Genomic DNA, 16,958 nt, shown 5'->3' with positions numbered 1-16,958 from the left:
TGCGAGCATAAAAATCTATCGATAACACACCTTAATGGTTTCCAATTTATCCTTGGCCCATTCAGCATCCCCAACACCCATGCAATCCTGCACGGATCCTCGAGCAATACGCAGCCAATCTTCCATCTCTTTCTTCGCTTTCAAGAACTCGGTGTGATCGGATAAATTCTTCTCCACCCTGGAAACCAGTCCCTGCATATCCGTCAACAAAGACGTGTAAGCCGACTGCAATTGCACAGTCTTGTCACGAGCCCAACTACATGCACTCATTTCCAACAAAGCTTCGCACTTGTCGTTCAAATCTTCCAAAACTGGCTTCTGTTGGACGGCCTCTTCCACGAGACTTTTGCACCGAATTAAATCCTCCGGGGTTTTATTCTCTTTCGATTGCTCGTCGTTCACCTTCTTCTGGAAATGATCTATCCATCGTTTCATGCTGTCCAACGCGGTTGTAAATTGAGACCAGCTGGAAATACAGTTGGACAAAGTCTTCTGGGACTCGTGACACTGCGCTTGCAAAGATTTCCAATTTGCTTGCAGCTGTTTCACGTCCTGTTTGATAGCTTCTTGACCTTCGGGACCTGTGCTGGCGATCACTCCGTCGCTCAATTGAATAACTTTCGAGATCAAGTTTTCTCCTTTGGGAAGGGAAGCGATGATCTGATTCACTTTGTTCTCCCGTTCGATGATCCGCTCCTTTTCGCCGTGGGTGTCGCAGTTTTGCTGAAGCTCCAGTTTCGTGTGACGAACCCAATCCGCGGCTTCGTTATGAGCTTGTTGCAGCTTCTCGTGATCGTTCACCTGCTCTTCTAAATTCTGAAACAGGAAAGTTTATGGTATATTTATACGCAGATATATGTGAAAGATTAACTGTAATTTCGATTACGCGTTTATATTAATGTAGTATCGTGGAAAAGAGGCCTGTGGCGGCACTCGATAGCAAATACCACCACTCGACACTAATTAGGGTTAGCGAAAGTAGACTACCGAAGCGTCCTGTTTTGCGACCAAGTTTTCAGGACACAAAAAATCAAATAAAAATAAACTCACATAAAAGCTCCGCTCCCCAGCGGCTTAAATCCAAAGATTGTATTAAACACAAAAAATGTAAAGCGCCGACACATAACATAGTATGGCTACGTCGTAGCGTCGCGTATCGGTACCTTTGCCTAACACATCTTACCAAAATTCATAGTTTATTGTGAATACCCAAATGTATTAAAATTGTATCTTGGTTTAAATAAACGTTATTAAAAAAAAAGCAGTGGTTAGCGCCTTAGGTTACGAACGTTCGGAACCCGGGTTCGAATCCCGGCGACCGGAGTCCGATTTTTCTTCCACGATACAAAAATGAAAAGAAAAGCGGCCGTACCCATCATCGACATCCTAAATATTCCGATACTACATTAATATTCTCCATCTGTTATTTACGAGATTCGATTAAATCGAGGAAAATTCTTGTACTTTTCCATTTAAACTTCGAGAGAAAATCCAGGATTTAATCAATTTAACACGTTTGATTAATATTTGTAATAATAATTAACGTTTAACACATTTAACAAATACGTACTCGAATTTTTTCAGCGATCAACTTAGTCAATTCGTCGTACTTTGCGATGGTAGATTGATAAGGGCCAACGGGTATGCTAGAATCTTCAGCCAAACGAGCCTTCAATCGATCTACGGTTTCACCATGGCCTTGAATATCCCTCTGAACCGTCTTATACTTTTCCAACACCGCTCGTTTTTCACTGAGATCGTTCTTATACATTTCACCCGGCTGTATCTTGCCCTCGATCTCATCGATCCAATCCGTAGTGAGTCGATGAATTTTGTTCAATTCTTCCAACGCGCTTGCTCTTGCGGCAAGTTTCTGTCTTATGTCTTCCACGTTCACTAACAATTTCTCGAATTCTGTCTTGAGGTTTTCCGTGTCTTCTTGAATCTTTGCCGCACCATTTTGCTCTGTGTTCATAATCACCTTCTCCTTTAGTTCGAGAGCATAACGCAGCTTGTTCTGACCTTGTTCCAAGGTTTGTCTGATGGCCTTGCAAGTATGCAGCTTATTGTTCACCTCGGTTAAGGTGCTTGGAATCTCCTTACATTCGCTCAGTTTGTCACGAGTTCGTTCGATCCAATCTTGACATTCTTGGTACAACGTATTGTGCTGCTGATGTTCCTGTAAACGACAAGACACGGAGGATTATTTAGGAATTTTGATTGCACTATCCTTGGGGTTATGCGATAGCAGTTACGGTACCAAATAAGATTATAATTAATCCGTTGTGTTCTTGCAAAGATAGCATAGTGAATTTTAATATACAGCTTGGCTATTCAAGTTTCGATTTTTAATAAAAAATAATAAAAAGTTTTTTTGATAATTAGCTTGAAAATCTATCGAATACCGAACCGTAGAAAAACATGTATGAGCAAATACTTTCAAAGTTACTATAGAAGCTTATATTAAAAAGTAATAGCGAAGAATGTAGACTGCAGTACAAGGTAATGCAGAATAAAATTGTTTGAGAACGCGACACTAAACTATGCAGACATTATATTTGATATTATACACTTTTATTTTATCCTAATCTTTTAAGCATCTCTAACGCTCGAAGCTCGGTAATGGGATATACCTGATAATGTAATTCCAGACGTCTCATTATTTCTTTAGCCAAAGATAGAAGAGCGTTATACTTGGTCGTCAGTTGGGTGATAGCGTTCGAGATTCTGGTGTCTGCACAAGTTTCCAATAACATCTGAGCCTTCATGTTCAGTCGATCAAGTTCTCTTTGCCAGTCGAACAACGTCTGTAAATGGATCTGGAATTGTTCAAGAACATTCTTCTTTTCTTCCAAACTATCTTGAAGTTTGTTGAACGATTGCACCAGTTGCTCGGTCTGCGTGAGCCATTCGGTAGCTTCTGAAAATTGGTCCTCGTACTCCGTCCATTTCACTATTCCTACTTCCAGTAAACTCTTCGTGTTGTTCAACGAGTCTCTGTTAAAAGAGATACAGAACTTCGGTATTTAAATAATTAATTCTGGACTGAACATTTAATCAATGAATTTCTGATTTCTCATCATTGAATTATCGAACTTGTTATTTATCATCAACGCCAACGATGTCGATAAAGGTAAAAAGAAAAAAGAGAAAAATGCAAGGAATATATCGAAAGAAAGATAATAATTGAAAGTACGTCATAAAAATATAAAAAATTCCAAAAGTCCGAAACAGATCACGAAACTTACACATAGCTGTCGTACTCTTCCTGCAGCATCGCAACTTCCTCCTCGATGATCTCCTTGTCCTCCTCGTCGGCGATTTGACACGCCGCGTTCCCTTGTTCCAAAGCATGTTGCAACTTCTTCTGGCCCTCTGGCAGCTCGCTTTGCAATACTTTCAACTGCGTGATCTTATTCGCCAACGATTCCTTATCCCCAGTAGGTTCTGAACATTTTCCAAGTCTCTCCTTAGCCGCTCTTATCCACTGAATAAATTCGTTTCCACTATCGATAAACGCCTGATGTTGTTCCACGGTTTCTTTTTGTTTCGCGTACAACTCCTGCGCTTGTTTGCTCAAGGTTTCGTATTTTATTGAAATTTCCGTGGCTGGTGTGGCCTGTCGAAGATCCTCAGCCTTCGTGGTAACCGATTGAATCATCGGCTCGAACGCCACTATATCCTGAACTATACTGTTCGTCTGTCTAAGATTCGCCTTCCTTTCTCCAATAGCCAAGGAACTCAAGCCAGCCAGACCTTTTCTAGCTTTCGACACCTTTTGTTCACAGACTTGTTGCAATTTAGCTTCTCTGTCGTTGATCCATTGTTGCAATTGCAAATACGACGAACTGTAATCCGCCCATTGAAGCAAACTCGTCTCTAAATGCACTTTGGTCGTCGAAATCTTCTTCACTAGTCTCTCCCACGCATTTTGAATCTCCTTTAATTGAGTGTTTATCTCTTCGCGACCATCTGATCGAGTATTTCTCATTACCTTCTCTCCACAGTTCACTGTCAGATGCACCAAGTTTTGTCCTTCCTCGCGTTTTCTTAATAATTCTTGAATGTTGTCTAATCTGTTCTGTAATTCTTCTCGACTGCTAGTGGACGCTGCTTCGGTCCCTTTGCGAATGATTTGCTTCGCGTTTTCGATCCAGGCACAAGTCTTGGCCAAATTAGCTACGTATTCTTCGTGCTGAGCCAAGTTAGTTTCGACTTTGTTCAAAACGTCTTTGGCGAGATTCACTTGAACCTGATAGCGCGAGTTTAAGTGACGAAGTTGGTTGTTTATGTAGGTGTCCAGGTTAGACGAAAGAAGACTGGATGCAGTCTTGTTGAATTTATCGATTTGTTCTTGTCTCTTTAATAGGTTTTCCAGTATTTCTTTTACCTCTTGTACTTGTTTCTTTTTCCCTTCTACGTTTGACAAGAGAGAATTCTTCTGCGCCTTTATGAGGATGTCGAACTGCTGTAACCAATCGCTTATTCGCTCGTATTCGTCCTTGTAGTCTCTCCATTGACTCACGGTTTGTTCCAATTGATCCTTTTGTTGCTTGATTTCTGTGCAATTGAAAAAAATAAATCGTCCTTAATGTAACATGGAAATATTCAGTGTCATGCTACGGTCTTAGAATTCTTAATATTTCAATCTCGCTTTAGTTTCTAAAAAAAATCATTGAAATTTAATTGGAACAAGAATTAGATATGAAAAATTTTTTCGAACGTAAAAAATTGTCTAACGATTGAAAATATGATTCGATGGAAAATGATTGAATAAATGTAACAGTTCTGACCATTCGTCAGCATTGCAACTAGCTTCGTCAAAAATCAAACTTTCAACTTTCAAAATCTTCGAATCTTTTAAAAATCTCTTAATAGACTTACCTCTGAAAAGCTCTTCGAAACTCTGAGTTAGAGCTTTCACCTCGTTCATTATAATCTCCTGACCCTGAGGACTCGTACTCGCGCAGACGACCTTGCCAGTATGCTGAAGATGTTCCACCAAGAGTTCACCCTGAGCCTTCTTATTCAACAAACTCTCCAATGGAGCCACAGCATTTTCAATAGCCAATTTATCGCTTAATGGCCTCTGTTTCATCGATGGTATCTTTTCACGAGCTCGACTCAACCAATTGATGATATCGTCGTGCGCTTCTTTGTACAATCTGTGATCCTTATATTGTTCTTCTCGCTCGGTTAACAACGATTTAATCTTCTCGAACAACGTGTCGAATCTGTTCAAGATGCTCTGTGCCTGGGATGCAGCCAGACCTTGAGGACCACTGGCGATCATTTCAGCCACCTTGATCTTCAGACTATCCACTTCGATATTCTCGCATCGAACTTTCTCTTCCAGGGCCTTGATACGTTCCAACTGACACCTCTTTTCAGACATTGTCGTTTGGAATGGCAAGAATTCGTTCAAAGCAGACTGCATATAATCGACAGTTTTATTCATCGATTGTATCTGCTCTAGAAGACCAGCCCACTTATTGATAGAATCATCTAAGTTGGTCTTGGTCTCCAACATCTTCGAGGCTAGTGCGCTCCATTGTTCTTGTAATTTTCCAACAGCATCGTTGATAGCCTTGTGTCCAGTGGGTGCTGTGTTCGCTAAGACAGCTTGGGCTAGTTCTACGATCCCTTGAACCTTGGCGAATCCATCTTCCTTGTACAACAATAGATCTTGAATTACCTCCATCTTGTTCTCTAAATCTTTCTGAGAGGATGCACCCAGGTCAGAGCAGTAAGCTAACTTCTTCCTAATGTCATCCAACCATCTGGTGCACTCTGCCACTTGATTGTCGAATTCTTGATGAGTGGTCACGTATTGGTGCCAACGACTGTTCAGATCTTTCACTTTGTTCGATATCTGTTGGTACTTGATGCTTAACTCTGACATATGTGTGGTACGAGACGTGATATTCTTGTGAAGCTGTTGAGCTTTCTCGGAGACAGCGTCTATTTCCAGTTCTTTCGCGCGAACCTGTCCTTGGAGTGTGCGCAGAAGCTCTAATTGGTCCTTCTTCTCTTGCAAAGTAGCCTTCAGGTCTACCGCGTGAAGTTTGGTATCGGTTTCTCTCATCCAGGCGAGGCATCGTTCTTTCGATGTTTCGAACTCGTTCCACTGTTGAAGCTTGTTTTCTAGACTCTCTATAGTAGACTTGACAGCAGTGACCAAACTTTCCCATTCTTGCTGCGAGGAGTCTATCTGCGAACGAATGTTAATCTGACCAGATTCCAAGGTTCCTGGAATCACCTTTTCCCCTAGGATTCTTATCTGTTGAACTCTTGGTTTGTCCTCTGGTAAACTCTGCAATAAATTCTTCAGTCGATCCAGGTTCGTGTGAAGGGACACTCGTTCTAATTCCGTGTCACCCCAAAGAATAACTGCATTGTGCGTCGCGTCTAACCACTCGTGAGTGTCGAGCACAGCCTTGCTGTACTGTTGGTGATCGCTGACTATGCCTTCGTACTTTTCAACGAACGCAGCAGCTCGTTTCAACACTGTAGCGTGTCTTTCGTTCAGTTTCTTCAGCGTCTGATGTATTTTGTCAGTAGAGTCTGGTAAATTATCAGCTTTATCGCGAAGATCGAGTAAATCTTGTTGATGAGACTGAATATCGTGCAAGAACGAACGATAGATTTGCAACTGAGCTCGTTTCTCGTCCAGTGTGGTTTTTAATTCGATTTCTGGCTTTAGTTGAGTCTCGACAGTCTTCAGCCAGTTGTCGAACGACTCGTTGGACTCGTCGAATCCGGACCAACGCGAGATCTTTGATTGTAACTCTCGTTCGGTCGACGCGATGCTGTCGTACAGTTCTTCGAAAGCTTGTTGAAGATCTAGCAATTGTTGACGAACGATCTCTCTACCGTCCATGCCTGTGGTGTAGTACAGACGTTCTCCAGCTTCCACGGTGTTGTTTATCAAAAGAGTTGCCGAAGATTGACGAGTTAGAAGATCCTTCAGCGTTGCTACGTTCGACGTTAGCTCTTGAAGAGTGCCACTGAGATCGTCTTTGATGGATTGATAAGTAGTTCTGGTGTTTGCTAGCCATTCTGAACACTGTTTGTAGCGCTCCAGGTAGGCTGCGTGGTCTGCCACTGCTTGTTCGCATTTCTTTACCAATTCCTGTGATTTTTTAAAGAATTTCCAGCTTTAAATTTGAACGATGTAATATACAATTATCGTGAAAGCGTTAGAATATTCTTAGAAGAGTGTGAAATGTTTGGGAATAGAGTGAATGATATTTGACTAAATTAGATGACATTTTTTCTCGATAAATCAGAATTTCTAATTAAATAATTCGTTGCTCCAAGAATTTCTATGAAATTACGACGGATAGACGATTTAGAATTTTAAAATTGTTCATAGATTATTCACAGAATTTTAATCGCACAGATGATACAACTACTTGTCGAAATTATAGACTTTATAAAATAATTATACGTCTCTTGCATGAACTTGTAAAAGACTTAAAAGTTTATTGATCAATAATTGAATTATTGTTCGTATAACTTATGTTTAAAGATGAATGTCACATTATAATTACGAGTCTTAACATGTAATTTTTGATATTCACCTTAGCAGTCGCTTGAATAGATTGGAAACGCGAGGTGATCTGCTGAACGTTGGCTGAGAACCTTGTTTCCCCACTAATTTGCATCAATTCGGAAGATTCGTCGCTCATCTTGTCAAACTCGGCCTCGTTCTGCCGGAGATTCACGATCAACATCTATGGAACAGAAATCTCATTGGAATCGCACGATATTTCATATAGGAAGCTTTTGTCTTTAAATTTCGTGTACTTTATCGAACAAACTGATTAAAACGTGTGTACTGATCAGGTAGCTTGCCGTCTTTCTGAAACTACCTTGAACTCACAGAGGTAACACGCATGTTTGTTTGTATGTTTGGTGGGTATGTTCATGTACAGATGGTTAATGTGAATTCAATCAACTAGTCATGGATTTTTTCGCGTGCCATGACAACGCAATGTAGGGGCTTGGAAACACGATTCTTCGATCAAACGTACTCAAAACAACACGTTTGCATGCATCGAAGTAAAACAGGAGATAAGAAGATCGTAGAAAATTTATGTGTGTTAAAGTATCTACTCGTAAGACGTTTAAGAAAAGGCAAGTGTAAGTATCATAGTGTGAAAAGTGAGTGTACAGTGTATCGAGTTCTTGAAACTTACCCCGATGCTCTCATAAAATCATTTTCAATATATTTTCGACTTACATCACACTAAACTAAATCGTTGAGAAAAGAAGAGAAGAAAAAGAAAGAGAGAAAAAAAGCAAAAAGAACGATTAGAATATAGGGAGAAAGAAGAAGAAGAAAAAGAGAAGGAGACAGTAACGAGAGACCAATTGACAAAAAAGCGTTCACAACCCTGATCGAACAAATTTTTTCCATGTTTCTCTTACTTGGTCCAGGTGGTCTCCTAGGGCCACCAGTTCCGTCACTTCCGTGTCCCACGATAAGGCGGTTTTTTGCAGTGCCTAAGAAAGTTTTCCAAAATACAATGCCTGATCCTGTATACCACTTCATCTCTCTCGTATCTTTTCCTCTTCTTGATTAAAAATCAAAAAATCTTCGTACCGTTCGCGCGTTATTCGAAAAAAGAAACAGATCGCGTTCGTAGCGTGACTTTGCGCAATGAAAGTTAATTTTTCAACGAAACGTTGAACTAATCTTTTAATTAGAATAATCTGCTCTTACAGATACAGACCCTCTATGGTGTACATACGTTGCAAGATACAACTGTGGTCTCTATTCTAGACTATAAAATATTACCTGGTATTTCTCCAGTTGTTCTTGTTTCTCTTCAAGAGAGTTCTTTAGGGAGTAATTCTTCAAGGACGACTCTGCATCCGCCAACCAAGCTAATAAACGTTCCAAAGAATTTTCGTACTCGCTCCATTGCTGGATCCTCTCCTCGATGCATCGAATAATGTCGTTTACTGTAATGGCGAATTTCTTATGCTCGAATCTGTAACATAAATATTCGTTTTACCAAGAAATTTTAACTCGTTTAATCTCATTTGAATCTCAACTCGAATACAGTTAACGATAAACTAATAAAATAAATCTTGCCTCAACGAAGCCAGGTCTCTTTCCATAGATTCTAACGATCTAGGTGATAAGTTGGATGCACTCTGAGCCACATGTTCGCTAAGAATATCCAATTTTAATTCTCCTTCCCTCTGGCCATCTTGAAGCTCCATGATCTTGGCCAGTTGAGCTTGAAGGGCAGCTTTATTGCCCGTGTAGTCGCTGTAATTGGTCAATTGTTCCCATTGTTGTTTCTGATAGTCTTGATAGGATTTCTGAAGATCGTAAAACTGTTGGAACGTGTCTAGGAGTGTCTCTAAGTTGACTATGTTCTTTTGTGACATTTCAACCAAGTCCTCGTATCTTCCAGAAACCGAAGCAGCTTTCTGTTGAGCGTCTGATGGCGCTTGGACTGCGTACGTCAGTGCATTTGCCTTTTCAGAGACACCCTCGATGATGCGTTTGTATGCCAGAATTTCCTGGTGCATTGCCTATAAGAGATAACGACATTTTATTATCGGTAACAAGGTTTACCTTTTTCACTTCTAAAACAAAACGAGAAAACAACTAAAAGCACCTTGCTCTTCAACAACTTGGATTTAATTTCCTGAAGAGAAGACCACGTGATCGTCGAGTCCTGTTTCACAGATCTCTCCATAGTGTCTAACCAAGCCAAAATCTGTTGCAAAGTTTCCTGATAATTGGTCCATTGCAAAGACTGAGCATCCTGTTTCTTCTGTTGCTCATCTATGCCTTCTACAAATTTATCCCATCGTTCTCGAGCCTGCCTTAGTTCGTGACGGATAAGTTCCCTTCCCTGGGCAGATGTGTCAGCAAGGATCCTCTCCCCAAACGATATCAAGCTTCCCAATCGATGTTCACCTTGCTCTTTCTCAGCTAACAATATCTGTAAGCGAGAGACTCTCTCTTCGAGATTTCCGCCTGCCTCGTCCTTCTTCAGACTGGCTAAACTTTGTTCCAATTGAGTCAGCCATGCATCCACAACCTTCAGTTTCTCTTCATAAGCCCGATGATCGTCTAGAATACTCTGACATCTTGTCACTACTTCTTTACTAAGCCCGTGCAATAGTTGGTATCTGAAATTTCCATTTGAACAATTTCATTGAAAATCTCGGTTTCATCTTTTCGTAAAAATAAATATATATATATATATACGTAAAGATCTAGATTTAGCGTCAATGAAAGATTTCGATTCTTGTCTGAAGAGTTTTACCTATTGCTAATTTGCGAGATCATGGGTTTGATACGTTCAACGCCGCTCGCATGTAGTAGACTATGCGACTTGTCAACGAACTCGTCGATATTCGATTCTTCCTTCAATATCGCGTCACGCTTCTCTTTCAGAACTTTCAAACGAGCCTCCTTGTCCTGCAAAGTAGGTTGCAATTGTTGGTCTCTGAAGGCAGCTTCCATCGTGCTGAACCATTTTGTATGCGTTTCCAATTTGTCTTCAAAGTCTTGCCATTTCTGAAGAGCTGTCTTTTGCTTCTCTTCCACAGATTCTACACGGCAAAAAGAAGAAAATGTTTAAATTAAAAGAATTGTTTAAATTATGTAAATCGTAAGACTAGATATTATAGATATGTAGCGACACTGGAGTCAAAGAACGACGCGAGTCGAGAGCGATTCATGCTGTTGTTTTACCTCGGGTCATTGACTCAGCCTTGACGCAGAAACGTAACGATAAACAAAGTCCGGACAAAACACTGTCGCCGCTACATGCAACCCTCGAATGAAGACAAATTCAAATTTTCCGACTGAACGAACGTGATCGCGGACGACACACAGTATCGTAGAGTATCGTACAGTATCTGCAGAGTATCTCCGAATATCTCACGAGTATTTATCGAGTTACGCGACGAGCATTAACGAGTATTTATTCCGCGATTTATATTTTGTACTAACGACTCACGTATACGGCTGTATATTAATTTATTATTCTAAATATATTCGACAGTTTCAACGACGAACAATCTGGTCCTTTAAAGCTCACCGACAAACCCACCCTCTTCAGATAAACCTCTACAAATTGGTAACCCCGACGTGAGTTGAACACGACTAAACAACCTCTACAGATATAAGAATTTTATTTAAATTGCAAATACCTATTTCGCTCAAATATTGACGAAGGTTGCTTTCCAAAACGGTGATCTCTTTATTAATGGCGTCCCATCCTTTCGGCGCGGTTCTTTTAACAACTGTATCACTAAGTTCCTTCAACTTTCCAAGCTGTTCCGTTCCCTGCATCTGATCGTCCTTCAACGTCGCCAGAGTAGCTAATCTTCTACAAATATCTGTCCTTTCTCCAGTGACATCGTTGCATTCTGCGAGCTTGTCTCTTTCGCCATTCAACCAGTCGGAGAAGTTCTTCACTTGCAGGTTAAATCTATGATGTTTCTCCACGCAATCTTCCAAATTTTCCAACAAATCTTTCGATTTCGCCACGATGTTATGGAACAATTGTTTAATAGAAGGTAGAAAGACATTGAGAGAAGTGTCTTTGGTCTGATCCACCAACTGCTGAGCTTTATCGCAAACAGACTCTACCAGGGACTGATGAGACATAATTTCTTGGTGCATAATCTTATGATTCTGTAACTGTGCTCGTTTTTCTTCCAAGGTACACTTTAATTCTGTATGTTGATGCATGGCACGTTCCACGTCTCGAAGCCAGGCAGTCAATTGCTCGTGGGACAAGGAGAACTCGGCGAATTGCATCAGGCACTGGTCCAATTTCTGCGTAGTGCTTTGCAAATCTTCGGTGAATCCATCCCACAGAGTTCTCAAGTTTCTCAGTTGTTGTCTGATAATCTCTCTACCATCGGGAGACGTATGAATATATAATTTCTCTCCAAGGTCCACGACAGACTCGAATCTAGCGTTCTCCTTCGTTCTTGTATCACCAAGGTCACGAATCAGCTTCTGTCTACTTTGCAACACGGATAAATCGCCCACGATTTCGCTGTGTTTCTTCAATTCCGATTGAATGTCCGTGATCCATTGCAATAATTGATTGTATTTCACGTTGAAGGTATTGTGCTCCTTTACGAACTGTTCGTACCGCATCACGGTTTCTTTTATTTGGTTCTTGATAGCCTGATACTTGGTAGATTGTCTGGAAGCTCTAGTGGCCAGGTCTGCTTCAGCCTCGATACTTTGACTCTTCTCAATGGCAGCGTTAAATTCAGCTCCTTTCGCGATAATGCTCTCTTCCAAGGACTTTAGCTTCTGTAAATGAGCCCTCTTTGCCTCCTCTGTACTCTTCAAACTTTGATCCTTCAATTGTGTCTCCATCTGCTTGATCCAGGCCTCCAAGTCTTCCACGATCTTCTCAAATTCGGACCACTGGTCGAACATATGCCTCAACTTGTCTCTAGAGGCTATGGATCTCTTCAGGAAATCTTCCCATATCTTTTTCTGTTGCTCAAAGTTAGACAACAAAGCTGGATGACCTGGTAGAGAAGTTTGTTCAAGAACGATATTCAATTGTTCGTTACAGTCGGTCAGAGTTCGATCCCCTTCCGCTTTCAGTTGAAGAAGATTCTCGATGGCAGTGATTTTAGTCTCTGCCGTGTCTCGTTCCACCGAAAAGTCCTCGATTATAGGTGTTCCCTCGTTGATTACCGTGTTGATCCAATCCCGAGTCTTCTCGAACGTCTGAAGATACGCTTCATGGTTAGAAACGTATTTCTCCGCTATATTAATTCGTCCTTCGACTTCATTAGACAGTTTTTCATGGGCTTCGATCACGTTGCTCAACATTTCACTAGCATCGTCATCCGGAGCTGAGCTTAATCTATCTTGGAGCTGTTGAAGAATATTCTTGTGCACGCTAACATCTTGTGCTACAGCTCTATATAGGTGAAGGGTCAGCTTCTTCTCTTGTAACGTTGGTAGTAATTCCTGTTTCTCTCCTAATTTATTCTGTGCATCAACCAGCCATTGTTTCACTTGAGAGAATTTATCCTCGAACGAAGACCTGTGCATCATGTCGCTCTCTATTCTTTTATAAATCACGTTAGCACGGTCCGCCATTGCGTCCACGCGGTTACGGAAGTTTCTCAACTCGGTCCTGATCATTTCTCTCTGGTCCGGTGTGACCCTAGCGAACAAAGTTTCGCCAGCTTCCGCTGTTTTGTTTAATATGGCTTGTCCAACTTCACGTCCTTCGGCGAAAGCTTTCAGTTCTTTCAAGCGCGACTGATAGAAAGTTATAGGCTTTGGTCCGGTGATCTCGTCGAAGGCTTTCAAAGTTTTTTCAGCATTTTCGATCCAAGCTTCGAGTTTCTTCTTATTGGCAACATACTGATCCCTGTTCTCTTTTAACTCTTTAAGCCTGTCCAAATGTTGCGCCAGGAACTTCAACACGTAATCGTAACGTGTATTAAGATGGCTGATGTATTGATTCACTCGAGATTCAGAACTAACTCTGGTGATGTCCTCAGCCAGAGCAGTCAGATCTTTCAGTTCGCTTTGATACTCCATCACTGCCTTCTGTACTTGAGTCATTTCCGCAATTTTCTGTTCGATATCGTCTAAATTAAGTAACGCAGAAGCTTCGGCTCTGATTCTGTTCTCGTTCTCCTTCAACCAGGACAAAACATTCTCTGATGTAAGTTCGTAACGTTGCCATAGAGCGATGTTTCTTTCTAGATCATTCTTGATCTTATTGTAACTACTCTTCAGGGATTCCAAGTCACTCTCCACCTTGTCACGTTCCGTTTTTAAGCCGGTCATCGTTTCGGCGCTTTCGACAGATGCTAGAAGCTTCAAGGAGTTGTCAGTGTCTTCTTTTCTAGCGGTGCAATCGGCGATTCCAGCTTCCACGTCCATCAGAGACGCCATTTTCACTTCTAGATTGTAACGATCGCTACTTTGTTCAGGTTCGCACCAAGCTACTTTTTCTTTAAGCGTCGCTACCATACGTTGAAGAGCGCTGAATTTTTCGTGGTATAATTTAGTTAAGAAGGCTACCAACGTCGCTATCACTTTATTAGCATGGCTGGCCACACCATCTCTTCGAAGCTGAAGAGCCTGCAGTTCCTTTGGCAAACTGGACTTGGAGATGCTGGGATACTCCGTAGACATCTTCGTCAGTGTTTCTTCAACTTTAGACAGAGCGTAATCACATTCTTCCAATTCTGTTTTTAATTCCTGACATTTATTGATACGACCAAGAATCTTGGTGTTTTCGCCGGTCAAATCGTCGCATTTGATAATGTCTTCGCGAATTTTCGATATTGCGTCACCGCATCTCTTCAGCTCCTGTCTAATCGCTCTTTCCCTTTCGTTTAACGTACACGTCAAAGATTCCAGTTTATCCGCCGAACTTTTAACCACCTTGAACTGATCGTCCAACAATTTATGGAGAGAACTCAAAGTAGGAATATCGGTATCGTTGTTCGATTTCACTAATTGTTCAATTTTGGTGACGATGTTCTGATACAATTGTTGATAACCAGGCAACTCCTCTCTGTATCTAATTAACCTGGCTTGACAATTTTCTGCGTCCATTAAACGCTCAAACGCAGTGGTCAAAGCGTCGTTGGTATTATTGAGCCACTTGATAAGTTCAGATTTCGATTCTTCTATTTGTTTCCAGATGATTACCTGAGTCTCGTAAGTTTGCAGTTTTTCACTGATATCGTTAAAAGTATCTTGGTATCGCTGTCGGACATCGGTTAAGTCATTTTCGATTAGATCAGAATTGAATCTAGGCATTAAAGAAGCTTCCTTCGTCAACTGTTGCGCCTTAGAATCCATTTTGTCCAAGAAATGTCTGCCTTTCTTCAGCATTTCCAAAGCTTTCTTGTGCTTCTCCAACGTGATATTCGCTTGAGTAACGTCATAAGAAACTCCTTTCACCGATTGATACAAGCTGGTCGCTTCTTTGATAGATTTTTCCACTTTCTCTTTAGCTTCTTCGTAATCTTTCCAGTCGGTGTTCATGTCAGCGTATTTCTTCCTTTGCTCTCGAAGAAGCTCGTTAACCTTCTCCCAATTAGCATCCACAGAAGATAAAACAACTTGAATATTGGTCGTCGATCTCTGGTCCTCTTTCATCAAGGAACTTCCTTCAAAATGAAGAATCTCTTTCTCCTGTTCTCTCTTCTGATGCTCTTCGATTAATCGATCAATCGTCTCCACGGCAGGAGCCAACTGTTTGCAAGAGTCGACGTTGTAAACCGTCTCTTGAAGAGCAGTTTGAGTGTTCAATATCTTCTCCGTGATAGTTTGTTGAAGCGTTCTGAAATTGTTCCACCTGGCGCCAAGATTCTCTAGCCTGTCACGTTTCGCGGATATCTCGTTCTGTAGAGCTAAGGCTTTGTTCTCTAAATCGTTTAACAAACCCGATGCGGACAGAGGTTTGCCCTGTTTGTCCCTGATCTGAATTCCAATGGCAGTGTCAGGTAAAACATGTTGTTTCCAGGTGTCTATCTTCTCGTATATAGTCTGCAATTCCGAGGAGAATCTCTCCAAATCAGCTATAGTAGGTTTTCTAGCCTCAGCTTCGTATTTACAATGACTCAACTGAGCATTGGCGTCGTTCAACCAACTCAACATTTCTATCCATTTCTCCAATCCCTTCTTCTTCTGTTGCAAGTCGTCGCCTAATGCTTTATACTTCTTCTCTAGATCTACATAAGTGTCGACCAAAGCAGCTTTAGCTTTTATGGATCCTTTAGGACATATCACCTTTACTTCTTCGCAGATAGCTTCCAAACTGGGCTGTTTCTCGGAGTGTTCCTGAATGTACGCGTGCACAGCCTGAAGATTGGTATCAACGGTGTCAACAGTCGCATCGCTGATCTCAGCGACGTTCGATCTCAGTCGTGACATCCAGTTCTCCAGATCGGTGATCTTCATCTGGAATTCCTGGCGAGCTAACAGAGAATCAGAGACGCGATTGATCTGCAATCTGACCGTGTCAGCCAGCTTACTGACTCTGGATTTGATGTCTGATACACGAGCTTTCAAGTTGGTCGCTCCTTCCAAAGATAAACCGTGACTGATATGATCAGACACTTGGGTCAACGATATCAATTGAGCTTGATGATCGGATATAGTCTTGTTGAAGTCCTTCAATCGAGTCAGCTCTTTTTCTAAGACTGATACCTCCGGTGTTTCGGTGTTTGGTTCTATGAGAACGGTTCTCTCGGATTTTTCTAACCATTCGTTAAATTCTTTGATCTCGGATTCAAAGCTGTTCCACGAAGTGACCAGCTTGTCTAATTTCGTGCTTGTTTGGACTGCTATATCGTGTACCGCGTTCCAACGAGTGTGAACAGCGTCCACTTCGTCGGAGGCTGATGTTTTTCCTGATATTCGCTGGCTGACCAAGGATAAATCTTGAATTTGAGGGAAGTGCTGTTGACATCGTGTTTCGAATGCTCTGGTGGTTTCTAACATTTGAGCTGCTTGCGGCAGAGTCGTAGGTTTGCTGCCTATGGTGGCTGCCTTTGACTCGGCTTCTTCGATCCAAGGTTTCAATTCTTTGATTCCTTTCTCGTACTCTTTCCAAGTCTCCAGGTTCTGCACAGCGGTTTGACGTTGGGCTACGATACTCTTTTGAAGAGTTTCGATGCTCTTCTCGAGGCTTATAATGTCAGCGCGCAGCTGCTTTCCTGGACCGCCAGTTTCACCTGAAAATGCAAATAAATTATTTGTAAATTATTTATGACTATCTACTTTATACATAGATTAGTTTTAGAAAGAAAAACAGAGATAGAATGTTTATACAGAGCGTCTCAATCTTTTGCTACCAAATTTTTCGACATACTCTACGAGTATAAATGAGAAATTTGTTTGAAACTTTATTAAAACATGATAAAAATACGAAATATTATCATGAAGAAATTTGAAAGAAAAGATATAG

At 41.3% G+C, this 16,958-nt stretch overlaps 1 protein-coding gene across 2 annotated transcripts in view; it reads right to left on the bottom strand.

Moving 5' to 3' along the window:
* The window catches only part of LOC100742267 (nesprin-1), a 63,653-nt gene that overhangs the window by 20,399 nt on the left and 26,296 nt on the right, over positions 1 to 16,958 (bottom strand). Inside the window, exons 15-26 of one of the 2 annotated variants that reach the window (XM_033320920.1) lie at positions 11,188 to 16,725; positions 10,296 to 10,584; positions 9,639 to 10,158; positions 9,104 to 9,552; positions 8,804 to 8,999; positions 8,434 to 8,508; positions 7,584 to 7,736; positions 4,885 to 7,132; positions 3,249 to 4,560; positions 2,634 to 2,997; positions 1,571 to 2,179; positions 31 to 816 (exon numbers count right to left, since the gene is read on the bottom strand). In XM_033320920.1, the coding sequence (XP_033176811.1) occupies positions 31 to 816; positions 1,571 to 2,179; positions 2,634 to 2,997; positions 3,249 to 4,560; positions 4,885 to 7,132; positions 7,584 to 7,736; positions 8,434 to 8,508; positions 8,804 to 8,999; positions 9,104 to 9,552; positions 9,639 to 10,158; positions 10,296 to 10,584; positions 11,188 to 16,725 (12,539 nt within the window). The remainder of the gene's footprint in view (positions 1 to 30; positions 817 to 1,570; positions 2,180 to 2,633; positions 2,998 to 3,248; positions 4,561 to 4,884; positions 7,133 to 7,583; positions 7,737 to 8,433; positions 8,509 to 8,803; positions 9,000 to 9,103; positions 9,553 to 9,638; positions 10,159 to 10,295; positions 10,585 to 11,187; positions 16,726 to 16,958) is intronic. The other variant, XM_012386060.1, reaches the window with a different exon arrangement.

Source organism: Bombus impatiens, unplaced genomic scaffold, assembly GCF_000188095.3.
Source record: "Bombus impatiens unplaced genomic scaffold, BIMP_2.2 scf_0377, whole genome shotgun sequence".
NCBI lineage: Eukaryota > Metazoa > Arthropoda > Insecta > Hymenoptera > Apidae > Bombus > Bombus impatiens.
Note: the sequence above shows the minus strand (reverse complement) of the source record. Positions and strands in the feature narration are given on the sequence as shown.